Raw genomic sequence first — 15,037 nt, 5'->3', positions numbered from 1 at the left:
TCGTACCTTTTCTATTGGTGTAATTCCAAATAAGAATTATGGTACAGCTGTTGTAACAACTGACAAACCATTTTCTTAATATACGAAGAACAGGAGGAAGATCAACGCGAATGAAAGGCTTAATGTTTGGTGTAAAATTAGTGTTGAGAAGACCAGAGGGGGAAGTGGCTCAGACCCAAAATTAGCTGCATGAATCTTCTTTGATTGCAAAATTTCTCGATTCAAATCCTGCTTATTAACATCTATACTGTACATAGATCCCATGTTTTCTATGCTTGCTGATTGTGTAAAATTGTCTAGGTTTACTTAGTTCCATAAGAAATCAAATGTGTCCATAATGTTGTCTGTGGCAGCATATCTTATAGTTAAGTTTGCTACAACTGTATCTAGAATAACATTGAAAACATTTAGTTTAAAACTGTCCTCTGGGCTCCAGTTGAAATCTTCGCCGGGCGTTTCATCTACAGAGTGGTTTCTATTGCCTTACCATTTCTCTGTACCGTGAGTCTTTATGTTTAAGTCTAGAGAGATTCCAAAATTTTCTGCTCCCTTGCAAGATTTTGTGTAAATAGTATCCCAGCTATTTTTCAGTTTACTTCATTCTTCCACTAGACTAGTAATATGGTCATTTTCAGCATCTGTTGTCACTTCCCTGGCTTGAAGTACATTATTATGTGTATTGCAGCTAATACTTTGTACCACATTGAAGACATCAAGACACACTGACATGATTCCAAATATTTCTGAATCTCACGTAGTTCAGCACATGCCCCTGCAGTCAAATTAAAAGGAAGTTCAACTGCCCTTTGTAATTCTGGCAAATGCATAGCAGGTGGACACATGGCATCAATCCACACAGACCATCTCGTTTCCAGCAGTTTATGAAGGGTTGATCCAATATTTTCTTTTAAAGGAGCCCTCACATGTTCAATATTATTGTCAAACTGTCAATATACTGACCACCTGAGAGCTTGTATTGACGTATTGTCAGTCCTAGAAATATTGATGACCAGTATTGATGGACCTCAAAATATTCTCAATATTTTCAATACACAGTGAACGTTTTAGGCCAAATATTGACTGTTTGACAATATTCTTCATTTAGATGTTGCCACAGCTTCATGAACCAGCCGTGTGGTGTTAGTGTGCACAGTTTATTTTTTTCAATTTGCCATGGTATATATCATACCTTAGGTTCAATTTTTGAGGAGTCTTATAACACAAAAAATTTTTAATAGGCTTGTGCAAGGGTAATCATTGTATATGCCACTTCAGGATGATTCATGGAGGATTATCTATAACATGGATTATTTCAGTAATTTGGAAGTATAGTATAGATTGTTATGTCACACAGCAGTTTTGCAAAACACTCCCATTACGAAAAATACGCCATATATCTGCAGTGACTAGTAAGATGTCTGGGAAATGCATGTCAGTTTCACCAAATTATCAGAAAGCGCAAAAAGTTTGATGTTAATTTCCTGAACAGGTCCTTGCCAGGCAGATATAATTGCTTCATAGGTTTCCATAAAATTTTACTAATTGTGCTTGCTGATATTACTGAACTAAACTTCAAGCATTAGAGTGGTCTTTCTGTTGCCAGACATCTCTAAGTTAATCCTAATCTCTTGTGTCATATGCAATTGCATCTGTCATTAACATATTTTGCTTTTTTATTTTATCTTGTGCCAACACTAATAACTTGTCATACATTGCAGAACTCATCAGAAAATGATGTATAAAATCTTTTGGGTCCATGATTCTGATTTCATTCAGAAAATTAACATGTGACCAGTGGCCCCTTTTTTTCAACCAATCTCGGACCCATTTCCTCTTTCTCATTGTTTTCTGTTGCTTGCAGGCGATAGCTAATATAATTGCAGCACATGCTTTCTTCTGGGCACTCGACACCTTACCCTCATGAAATCGTGTTGCCAGATGACAGTTTTTGTCAATATTATTGAAGGTGTGTGGTCGCTTCAATATGTTGATAGTTTGACGAACTAGTATTGTCAATACATATTGAACGTGTGCAGGTCCCTTAAAACTTTTTGTCCTTGGGGACTAGAATGAAAAAAAATTATGTTTTCGAAAGAGTGACTGGATCCTCACAGATATCTGCAGCATGGACACAACAAAGACTTAATGAATGAGCACAGCAAGGAGAAAAAAATAACAAATTGATTTTCTTGTGGTATTTGTGCTTGAGCTCCCTGATAGTTGCCACTCATATGAGTGTAGTTCATGTTCTCTTAACTGTGCTGTAAGCCATAACATTTCAGCTCATTGCAAATGATTTTGTTGATTTAGACCATCTTTGGGTCACAGTCAACAAAGCCAAGAAAACACACTCTAATTCAGAATTGACTTTCTTGTTATTCAGTACTTAGGCCTCTTAACTAAATAGGTTGTTTTACAGTTTCCCTTTTTTTCCTACTATTGTTTATTTTATCCCTGCAGGTTATGATGTACACGGAGTTTTTATGAAGAATTGGGATGTAATAGATGAGACTGGTGCCTGTACATCCCAGAAAGATGAAGAGGATGCAGAATGGGTTTGTAACAAGCTACAAATCCCATTTCATCGTGTAAATTTTGTCAAAGAGTACTGGATTGATGTGTTCAGGTAATTTTTCTTGGAATCATTACTTTGTATGGATAGTTTGGTTGAAATAAGGCCAATGTGAGAAGTAAATCACATAAGAGTTGGAGGGGGGGGGGGGGGCGGAGCAGAGCTGAGTCCCATTTGAGCATGCACTTTTAAATTATCACAAATGATCAAAAATAAGTGAACAATGCCCTTTATTCCTTGAGAAGAAAAAGGTGCAGAAGGTAATGTTAGTGAGGTATCTAGAGGATTAAATGAGATGAATAGCCTATACTAAAGCAAAGACGACCTGCAAGGCCTTGAAAATTCCTGCAGTCATATGTCAACTCCAGATTTTAAATCACTTGTAGTGTAGGTTGATGCCCCAGTTACAAACTAGAATTAATTAATTTTGGAAAGAAACCTTTGTCACACAAATGTGTCTAATTACACTTGTGTAATTGAAAAAAGTTGTACCCATGAGGAAATAGGCTGGTTCCTCAAAATAGGTGACAGAAACTTTCAGTAAACTGTCACAAAGATAACAGTATTTTTTTGGTACTCTAATAATTATTTAAATAAACATAAATTTTTAATAAGACATATTTCCACGTTGGATCAAAAAGTATAAAATCATTTCTCTTAGTCCCATAGAGGTTCTTAACTGCCTACAGATAGACTTGAAAATTTGTGGATGTGAATTGTTAATAGCTGTGAAAATACTTCTAAGATTTAAAACAAAAAAATGTGATGCCCAAGCTATACATAATTGATGTACAAGTGGTTCAACCCTATACTATTATGTACTACATATGCCCATTGCTCCCTCTTTCTTTCCATCTCCTCCCCCCTCTCTCCGACTAACGCCATCTTCCTCCCTATATGTGCCTATCTCCTTCTCCTCCTGCCAGTCTCTGTGTTCATCTCCTCCTCCACCATTTTCGTGTCCATCTCCTCCTTGTCAGTCCATCTCCTCTGTATCACACTTCCTGTCCATCTCCTCCTCCCCGTCGCTCTGTCCATCTCTCTGCCTGTCTCTTTCTCTTCCCTCTCTCCTTCTCTTCCTTCTCTCTGTACATTTCCTCCTGCCCCCCCTTTCTTTTCATCTCCTCCTCCGACATTCCTCTGCCCATCTCCTCTTCCCTCTCTCTGTCCATCTCTTCCTACTCCCTCTCTCTGTCCATTTCCTCCTCCCCTTTGTGCCTGTCCGTCTCCTCCTCCCCCTTTTCTCTTTGTCCATCTCCTCTTGCCCCCTCTCTCTGTCCATCTCATGCTCTCCCTCTCACTACCTTTCTCCTTTTCCCCTCTTCTCTCTGTTCATCAGGTATATCTCCTGCATTGCAGCATGCCATGCTTTGCCAATCTTTTTCACCTCCACCCAAACTCCTACTGAAGAGACCGACAAGAAAGTAAGTTAAACATGAGTGAATATTTTGGAGTGGGAAGGAACACAGGAGAGGTTACACTTCAGCTTTAGATAGAGCCGGTGTGCGCACAAGTTTCGAGGCCAGATGCAGCTGTAGCTGCACAAGAGTGGAGTGACACAATCTGACCAAGATGAGAGACATGTATTTTGTTAACACTGTTGGAGCTCCAGCCCAAGGGCTGGCTGGGGGAAGAATGGTAGTGTGCATCATGATGGAGGCATATCCCGTTAGGGCAGTCTGTCTCTCAACATGAGGAGTGACATTAGTGTCAATATTAGCAGTTTTTGAACACGACACCTCAATAAGGAGGAAAGGGGAGGCGGGCACATGCTATGAGGTGGGCACATGCTAAAGAGCATAAAGACTTTTACAGAGACAGTGAGCATGTTGCAGACAAGGGTTTACTTAGGCCAGACTGCTGCGGCCATCATCCTATGAAAAACAAAACTGCCTAGAAAACAGTACTGAGCAGACAGACACACACAGACAGACAGATAAGAAAGTGAGTTATTAAAAACATGCTAAAAAAGCTAACTATATGTCTTACCTTCTATAAGTTGTAGATATCTTCTCTGAAGAAAGGAAAAGGTGCCAATAACATTAAAAGTTAAGCAAATAGAGAAATTGATATGTGTAGATTTCACAGTGGCAGAATTCTCTGGCAGAAAATACTGTTACTTGGTTTGAAATTTTTGTGAAGGAGCTAACACATCCAAAAGCCATTGCTGTTATCTTTGTGCCCTCTCCACCATACCAGAAAGCAAAGCATAGGGATAAAAAGAAATTTTATTGGTAATTTGGTTCTTTTGTTGTACTCGAATATAATTGAATTTAGCAAAAACATCGACAAAGATCGATTTTGTGTGTGTGTGTGTGTGTGTGTGTGTGTGTGTGTGTGTGTGTGTCCAACAAACTCTAAGGCCAGTGACACGTGAGTTGAAACCTTTGAACGGATAAAGATAATTCCTTTTATGTGTCACCCCATCATCCAGTGGATGATGAAGCTCGTTGGGGAAATATTCTGATCTTTTTCAAATTGGACATTGCCTCCATGTGTGTACTGACAAGAGCATTCCATTGAAGATTCTTGTCGTGGTCTTCCAAGAGGCCATTAGGATGGTAATTAGTGCATACTGAATTGTCCCTGAATCTGCTGTGTGTGCTGCAGCAGCAGAATCACCTCTTGCAGTATGACACCACCTGCAAAACATGCTACAGTTTGTTGTCAGTCAGTGTTGTTGTCCATCCATCTTTTGTGTGGTTATTTAAAAATTGACTCCATGCTGCATGACAGAGTGCCTCCTAGCTTTGATAACCATCTTGGCACTGGCCAGCAGGTGAATAGTGATGCCTGGTGAATGCTATGTCGCAATGCTGGGTCAGTATATTGCCGCAAGTGATCCATTTGATGGCATAGTGTCCGTATGCATAGGCTCATGTCTTTACACTCTTCCCCCCTCAAAGAATTCGGCCCACGGAATTCATTCTGTTGCTTCATCTAGAACAAGTTGATTCCTTAGTTCATTATAGACACTTCTGGTTAGTGTTCAGCTCATTACATATGTAATAGTCTACCTGTAACACTTCAACAGCTAAGTGTCGTCCTCTCGGATGCAGGGCATTTCTAGCATTGATTGAACTGTAGTTGGGCTGCTGTGATCTGTGTGTGTGTTGTCCATAGCAGTGGGATAACAAATCACAGATGGTAGAGAATCCTATCTCAGAAGGTTCTTGCTGTAACTACCAGTTTTGTGTGTGTACTGCTACATAGTTTGTGCGTGAAGTTTGTGCTTGATTCAGCCACTAGAAGCCACCCAGCCTATTAATACGACAGCAATTGCGTGTGCAGCCTGCTGGCTGCGCGCCATTTGGGAATTAATGTCTATATAGGCCGGAGCGCAAGGCTGTGCCAGCCACTTGTGTATTGCTAATTGTATTGTACTTTGTCTTCCATGTGTGTGTACTGTTTGAGCAATAAATTAGTGTTCTTGAGTTAGAATAGTTCTACTAATGAATGAAGTTTTTTCACAGCTAGTTGCATTGTATGCTTCGCCTTGGTGATAATTATTCCAGTCTGTCAGAGAACGAAACAAATGAAATACATGGCTACCTTTTTTTCTGTGCCCTGCTCTGTGTAAACAATTTTTGGGTTCACTTATATTTTGAGTTTTAAGTGATGTCAGACCTGTTCATTTTTATCAGACTTTTAATTTGTGTTTTTAGTCTGTTATGTGGACATGGTTGCTTGTAATTTTGTCCTAATGAGTAACCAAGCATAAAAAGTGTGAACATTAAAACTCATATATTTTACTGTGATTCCATTTTTAAATATACGTGTAGGATGCTAATTTTCAATTATTTTTATTCATGAACCAGTCTCCCACAAGGGTGTGTCAGTTTTTCACTCGGTTTTAATTCTGACATTTTAACTATGTTTGTGGACAACTGGCTGTGTATGTGGTTTCCATATATGCCTTGTTACTTTATGGTTGCCCATTTTGAAATGTCTTAAAATGCAAACCAGAAAAGTAGGAGGTAATATTCTACAATCCACAGAATTAGTTATATTTGCAGAAGCTGTTATGGATAATCATGATCGATAATTTGCTTGCTATTTCAAAATACAACAAAAGAAACCAGCTCCTAGTCCATGCCCTGAAGGCCCAAGAGATGTTGATTGGCCTCTGTGTCATCCTCTGCCATTCTGCATTATGCAGAAGCAGTGTAGATGGCATTTGGTCAGCCCACTGCTCTCCTGACTGTGTTGCTGACTTCCCAGACCCTGGAGCTGCTACTTCTCATTTAAGTATAGGTCCTCAGTAAGCATCATGAGGTTGAGTTCATCCGGTACCAATCTCCCACCATGGAAAAATCGTTGGCAGTACTGGTACCGAAGCTGGGTCCTGCACGTGATAGCCACGTACACTGACCACTGAGGTGCAGAGGTGGGTTTCAAAATAAAATGCCTGGAAAAAAAAGTGACACATGAAAAAGGAGAGGAGAAAACAAAACTTCACGGATTGAGAGAGTGTGTGATGATATTCTGATGATTAAGATATCAAGTCAAATTTACGAAAAAATTGGCAATTTGAGCCCACTTTCTGGTATGATGTTGCACCCCCTCTAGCTTGGATATACAGACTGATTTGATTGGGAAAGGCATTGTATAACAGTTGTATCCTCACTAGAGGCAAGCTGAACCACACCTGTTGTAACATGTCCTTGATATCCTGGATGCTGGCAGTGGAACAGAGTATGTTTCCAAGTATGTCCTACATATTTTCTATCAGGGATAGATCTGGATATCTCAACATCATGCTGAGAGATCACAGCGATATGTGTCATATGTGGACCAACACTGGCCTATTGAAGAATAGCACTATGATACTGTTGCATGAAAGGTAACACATGAGGATGCAAGATACCCATGACCTAGTGTAGTGGCATCAGAGTTTCCTAAAGCACTACCAGCCATGACCTGAAATTATACCATTATATGTATGGTGTCTGTTCTTTTGGACGGACCCAACAATTGACTTACACAGCCTTACATTCAAACAAAAGTGAAATTTGCGTGACATAGCTACTTTGGGCATTTAAATAATTTGACAGCTGCACTTGAAAATTTGTGACTGGATGGGGACTTGAACCCAGATTCTCTGCTTCTCGCAAATGGTCACTTTGACGGCCTTGGCCATCCAGACATGCTTCTCATCCAGGTTAAATTCCCAAGTGATTGATGTTGTGACCCCGTTCACTTTTGCTATTGCCTGTAGTGTCATCATTTTCCCACAAGGGGACAAATGATGATTTGCATGAAAATGAATGGGTTCACAAGAGCAGTGGTTAGCAGCACTTGGAATTTGATTTGGACGGGAAGCGAGCCTGGATGACTGAGGCGGTCAAGGCGATTGTTCGCTAGAAGTGGATTATCCGGGTTTGAATCCCAACCCAGTCTCCAATTTTCAAGTGGAGCTGTTGAATTATTTCAGTGCCCAAAGCAGCTACATCATACAAATATCACTTTAGTTATGAAATCATACCCGATGGCTCCTCACACAGTGATGCACAGGAGTAACACGGCTGTACCTCTTCAAAACTGGAATAGTGGACATCTCCCCAGGTCACCACTACACTTGCCGATGATGGTCATTTGGGTGCAGAACTGCAATTCATCACTGAACATGATGGAGTGCCTATCATCAGCAGTCCATGCTTCCTGGACATGGAACCACTCTAAGTGCAGCCGTTTATGTTGTGTTAATAACAGACTATGGATAGGATGGTAATTCCCTTGTCTGGCTGCTGCTAGTCTCCAACCATAGTGCGGGATGACACAGAATTTTGCAGGGAGGCCATTCCTTGTTCTCAGAAGGTAGACACAGATGTGAGTTGCAATGGGCTTGGTGCACAGTATGGTGATCCTCACTTGTTGTGATCAGATGTGGTTGTCAGAACTGTGATGACAAGTATACCTGCCCTGACATTCCCAAGTAGTTCAACATCGAGACATTGTCACCTACAAATGCCCCAAAAATATGGATATTGCATGATTTGACCAGTCAATCAAATGAGACCCACAGTGAGGCCCCTTTCAAACTCTGTCAGGAGATGATAACACTGTTTCATATGAGTATGCAGTATCTCCTTGTCCTTCACAGTGATCACTCAACTTCTGGCGCCTATTGCTTCCCTTGTATCACCTGCCAGGCCTGGTAACAACACTAAACATGAATAAAACTGATACATTCTGGTAGCTCTTCTACTTGTCACAGAAAGTTGCAACTCTAATCATTTAAATACCTGCTGATGGTGTGTACAGATATGAAGTTATATTGACATCTAAGCATGTCTTCTTGGTGCTTCTCTCTTTGTGAGGCAGTGTATAATGGAGGTTAATTAACATTATCCAGAAATAAAATTGCAGTGAAAACAGATCTACAGCAAACTGGCTGTGGCAATCCAACAAAACAACTATTATTTAAAACAAATGTTGATGGTGTTGAGACAGCAACCAGCCACAAATTTATTTTAGGTTCCTTTATTCAGAAGGTACCATTATACCAGTTTCGAATCATTACAATTCATCGTCAGATGGATTTCATACTTTCATTAGAACATGTGGTGCATTTTTTATTGATTAGTTGTCCTAAAATATAAATACATAATTATAAGCACGCCACACAGATGGTTGCACTACAGATTTGCATTGGGATGTGACCGACGTGAAATGTCAGTTTGGAGCATTTGTTTTCATAGTTGGATGAAAACTACTATGCTATGAGCACATTTCGCTTGCTGTGTTAAGAGATAAGTAATTTAGCTATAATTAATTGTTTTTGCTGTATATTCTATAGTATTTACATGCATTAGTGTCAGATAGACTTGATAAATTGAAGGTTTCAGTTTTTATTTGCATCTGAATAGGAAAAGCGAAGTTTCTGTTTAGGACAGTTTCACGTGTACGCAAACGTTTGTTTACATTCTTAACTGACATTAAGTACACGAAATTATCAATCAAGTCAGTGTACAATACTCACTATTTATGTTTATTAGTGTCATTTATACTCGATACATTGAAGGTAGCAGATTTTATACATTTTATTAGGAAAAGTGATACTGACAGTGAATTCTAACCTCACTTGTATACGTTTGACTAGCACAACCTGCGAGTGTAAACAGTTAAGCTAACATAAAATACATGTTAAATTAGTGTTACACTACAATATCTGAGCAAATCTGTGTTATAATACAACTGCTCAGCCCTTCTTACATACGGTTTAGTTAGCAGAAAGCTAAAACTCACCTCGCCATCTGCTTAAATTCCTTAGCTTGTTGTGGGCTTTAGTGATCATGTACTGTAAGCCCATCGGGTCTTGTAGAGTAGAGTTCATATTTATGCTTTACTTTCTGAACTCTTATTGTTAGCTAAAGGTTTTATTTTGTACCTGCATCTGTCAGTGTACAATGCAACCTTTATTAGTGTCATTTAGACTCGATACATTGAAGGTAGCAATTTTTATAATTTTTTTAGGTCTTTTTCGCATGGTTTGTTTACATTATAAATATGAGGGCTAATCAGTAGGTATAGCTTATCGTAGGTTACTCTTTAATTCTTTAATAATATTCACTAGATAGTCCCTAGCAGGAAAATAAGCTCCAGATCTAGTTTCTACCATACTACTTTATTGTTTTTCATTGTTGAGTGTCCTTTCTGCCAACTAGAGTGTAGTTGTTAACCTTGTGTGGTAGTAGGTTTCCTTAAGTTTCTTATAGTAAATCACATATTAGCTAGATGGATAGGGACTGTGTCTGTTGTGTGCAGATGCAGGAGTAGTTGGCCACAGTCCAAACGCAGCTGGAAGCTTTGTTGGTCACAGTCAGCAGGCTCAAGAGTGCCACCTTGAGATGCGGTGGGGATGGAGTGCCTGGGGCAGCCTCTGCTGTACTAGATGTGCAGGGGGGGATGTCACAGCTCTGTCACTGAGCCTACCTCAGGTGCGACTGAGCTGGCTGGCACATTCTCACTTCAGTGCGGGTGGCAGACTGTGTCGAGGTCTCGAGCCTCAAGGCAAAGGCTGCATGGGGGATGCAGGCTCCTCCCAAAACCCATGCACTTTGCTAATAGATTCAGTGTGCTATCCGATGCTGTGGGGGGGAGGGAGGCTGAGCCGAATCAGAATGCACCTTCTGCCAGGATAGTGGCTGCTCCTTCAGCAAGGTCTGGACAGGCACGTGGGGATAGGGGTTTGTTAGTTACTGGGAGCTCAAATGTTAGGCGGGTCATGGAGCCCCTCGGGAACATAGTGGCTAGGGCAGGGAAGAAGTCCAACGTTTACTCAGTGTGCTTGCTGGGGGGGCCTTATCCGTGATGTGGAAGAGGCTCTTCCGGTGGCTATCGAGCATGCAGGGTGCAGCCAGCTGCAGATTGTTACACATGTCGGCACCAATGATGCCAGTCATTGGGGTTTCGAGGAAATCCTTGGGTCCTTTCAACGTCTGGCTAAATTGATTAAGGTAGCCTTCATCTCTCGAGGAGTGGAAGCCAAGCTGACAATTTGCAGCATTGTACCTAGGGTGGACTGGGGTCCTGTGGTCTGGAGTCGTGTTGAGAATCTAAACCAGAGGCTCAGTCAACTCTATGACGAAAATGGTTGTAGGTTCCTCGACCTACGCTATGGGGTGGAACGTTGTAGGACACCCCTTGATAGATCAGGGGTGCACTACACACAGGAAGCAGCTTAACTTCATGGGTAACACAGTACTTGTGCCGTGCACATAGTTTTTTTTTTTGTGGGTGCACCAACTGTAAAAATTGTTAGTTCATCTAAACAGGTCATTTCAAAGGATTTAAACAGGCTAAATTTCATTTTAGTAAATTATCAAAGTGTCTCTAGCAAAAGCCCCGAGTTACTCTCCGAAATAAACAGTAGTAATGCCAATATTGTATTAGGTACCAAAAGCCGGTTGAAACCAGTCATAAATAGCAGTGAAATTTTGAACTTGGATTGGACAATGTTTAGGATGGATAAGACTGATTCTATGGGAGGTGGTGTGTTCATTGCAATTAAAAGCTTTTTAAATGCAATTGACATTGATACTGAGGCGGACTGTGAAATAGTCTGGATAAAGCTGTCAATCAGACAAGGAGTGACCATAGTATTAGGATGTTTTTATAGACCACCAGCATCCGCAAAAAAACGCTGAAGAACGTTTCAGGGAAACTCTTGAGTACATAGGAAATAAATATCCAAATTATCCATTAGTTATAGGTGGAGACTTTAATCTGGTGTCCATTGACTGGGAAAATTACATGTTTATCACAGGGGGAAGAAGCAAAGATTCATATGAAGTTACTCTAGGAGTGCTCTCAACATACAACCTTGAGCAGTTGGTTAGAAAACCAATTCTAGAAGGGAACATATTAGATATCTTGGCGACAAACAGATCTGATCTTTTTGAAAAAGTTAATCTAGAAGAAGGTGTTAGCGACCATAATGTTGTTGTGGCTTCTATGTCAGTAGAAGTTGCATTAATGAATATTTTCATAGTCAGCTCTAAGCATTCACCACGGGGCACAAAGATATTGAGCATCTTTGGTCGGAATTTAAAGGTATTGTCCACCACATGCTAGAGAAATATGTGCCTAGCAAAAATATAGGGGCGGGAAAGAATCCACCTTGGTTCAACAAACATATTAGGAAGTTGCCGAGAAAGCGGAGAATTTTGCACCGTCATTTTAAACATAGTCACTGCTCTGCTGACAAACAGAACTCATGCAAAATGAAAGCAGCTGTCAAAAGGTCAACGATAGATTCTTTTAATGAATATGAAACCAATATTTTATCTGCAGATTCTAAAAATAACCCCAAAAAATTTTGGTCATGCGTAAAGTCTATGAACACTTCAAATAATTCAATAGCTTCTCTTGCTGACAAGTACGGGTAATGTAACGGATGACGATCAACAGAATAGCGAAATTCTAAACCAAGCGTTCAAAAACTCATTTACGGTAGAGAACTGCAGCACCATTGCCCCTTTCAATTATCGAACAAACGCAAGGATGGCCGACGTAGTGCTTAGTGTATCTGGGATTGTAAAATAGTTAAGATCCTTAGATGCCAGGAAGGCATCTGGCCCAGACGGTATCCCGGTAAGTTTTTATGTTGACTATGCTACAAATATAGCACCATTCTTATCCATCATCTATGAGATCATTTGAACAGCAGAAAGTTCCACAAGACTGGAAGAAGGCCCAGGTCATAGCAGTCTATAAAAAGGGTAGAAAATCGGATCCACATAATTACTGGCCAATTTCACTGACATCGATTTGTTGTAGAATCATGGAAAATATTTTGTGTTCAGACATAATGAACTTTCTAGACACTGAGAAGCTCATCTGAAGAAACCAGCATGTTTTAAGGAAACAGCTGTCATGTGAGGGACAGCTGGCCCTCTTTGTGCATGATATACAGGGTGTTACAAAAAGGTACGGCCAAACTTTCAGGAAACATTCCTCACACACAAAGAAAGAAAATATGTTATGTGGACGTGTGTCCGGAAATGCTTACTTTCCATGTTAGAGCTCCTTTTATTACTTCTCTTCAAATCACATTAATCATGGAATGGAAACACACAGCAACAGAACGTACCAGTGTGACTTCAAACATTTTGTTACAGGAAATGTTCAAAATGTCCTCCGTTAGCGAGGATACATGCATCCACCCTCCGTCGCATGGAATCCCTGATGCGCTGATGCAGCCCTGGAGAATGTATCACAGCCGTCCACAATACGAGCACGAAGAGTCTCTACATTTGGTACTGGGGTTGCGCAGACAAGAGCTTTCAAATGCTCCCATAAATGAAAATAAAGAGGGTTGAGGTCAGGAGAGCGTGGAGGCCATGGAATTGGTCCGCCTCTACCAATCCATCGGTCACCGAATCTGTTGTTGAGAAGCGTACGGACACATCGACTGAAATGTGCAGGAGCTCCATCGTGCATGAACCACATGTTGTGTCGTACTTGTAAAGGCACATGTTCTAGCAGCACAGGTAGAGTATCCCGTATGAAATCATGATAAGGTGCTCCATTGAGCGTAGGTGAAAGAACATGGGGCCCAATCAAGACATCACCAACAATGCCTGCCCAAATGTTCACAGAAAATCTGTGTTGATGACGTGATTGCACAATTGCGTGCGGATTCTCGTCAGCCCACACATGTTGATTGTGAAAATTGACAGTTTGATCATGTGGGAATGAAGCCTCATCCGTAAAGAGAACATTTGCGCTGAAATGAGGATTGACACATTTTTGGATGAACCATTCGCAGAAGTGTACCCATGGAGGCCAATCAGCTGCTGCTAGTGCCTGCACACGCTGTACATGGTACGGAAACAACTGGTTCTCCCGTAGCACTCTCCATACAGTGACGTGGTCAACGTTACCTTGTACAGCAGCAACTTCTCTGACGCTGACATTAGGGTTATCGTCAACTGCACGAAGAATGTCCTCGTCCATTGCAGGTGTCCTCGTCATTCTAGGTCTTCCCCAGTCGTGAGTCATAGGCTGGAATGTTCCGTGCTCCCTAAGACGCCGATCAATTGCTTCGAACGTCTTCCTGTCGGGACACCTTCTTTCTGGAAATCTTGTCTCGATACAAACGTACCGCGCCACGGCTATTGCCCCTTGCTGATCCATGCATCAAATGGGCATCTGACAACTGCGCATTTGTAAACATTGCACTGACTGCAAAACCACGTTCGTGATGAACACTAACCTGTTGATGCTACATACTGATGTGTTTGATGCTAGTACTGTAGAGCAAAGAGTCGCATGCCAACACAAGCACCGAAGTCAACATTACCTTCCTTCAATTGGGCCAACTGGCGGTGAATCGAGGAAGTACAGTACATACTGACGAAACTAAAATGAGCTCTAACATGGAAATTAAGCGTTTCCGGACACATGTCCACATAACATCTTTTCTTTGTGTGTGTGGAATGTTTCCTGAAAGTTTGGCCGTACCTTTTTGTAACACCCTGTACAACAGGCTTTAGATACCGGCTCCCAGGTGGATGCCATATTCCTCTACTTTCGAAAGGTGTTCAACTCAGTTCTGCACTGTCGCTTGCTCCAAAAAGTGCGCACTTATGGTCTATCCGATGACATACACGGTTACCGAGCGAGGTGGCGCAGTGGTTAGCACACTGGACTCGCATTCGGGAGGACGATGGTTCAATCCCGTCTCCAGCCATCCTGATTTAGGTTTTCCGTGATTTCCCTAAATCGTTTCAGGCGAATGCCGGGATGGTTCCTTTGAAAGGGCTCGGCTGATTTCCATCCCCATCCTTCCCTTACCCGAGCTTGCGCTCCGTCTCTAATGACCTCGTTGTCGACGGGACGTTAAACAACACTAACCTAACATACACGGTTGGATAGGAAGTTTTGTAACAGACAGAGAGCAGTATGTCGTCCTGAATGGGGAGACTTTAACAGAAACAAGCATAACATCAGCTGTGTCCC

At 41.2% G+C, this 15,037-nt stretch overlaps 1 protein-coding gene across 1 annotated transcript in view; it reads left to right on the top strand.

Annotated features, from left to right (window-relative positions):
• The window catches only part of LOC126249579 (mitochondrial tRNA-specific 2-thiouridylase 1), a 120,744-nt gene that overhangs the window by 25,285 nt on the left and 80,422 nt on the right, over positions 1-15,037 (top strand). The window contains exon 2 of the mRNA XM_049951244.1: positions 2,461-2,626. Coding sequence (XP_049807201.1) covers positions 2,461-2,626 — 166 coding nt within the window. The remainder of the gene's footprint in view (positions 1-2,460; positions 2,627-15,037) is intronic.

This window comes from Schistocerca nitens, chromosome 3 (genome assembly GCF_023898315.1).
Source record: "Schistocerca nitens isolate TAMUIC-IGC-003100 chromosome 3, iqSchNite1.1, whole genome shotgun sequence".
Classification (NCBI taxonomy): Eukaryota; Metazoa; Arthropoda; class Insecta; order Orthoptera; family Acrididae; genus Schistocerca; species Schistocerca nitens.
The sequence above is the reverse complement of the archived record's forward strand: the minus strand, read 5'-3'. Positions and strand labels throughout refer to the sequence as shown.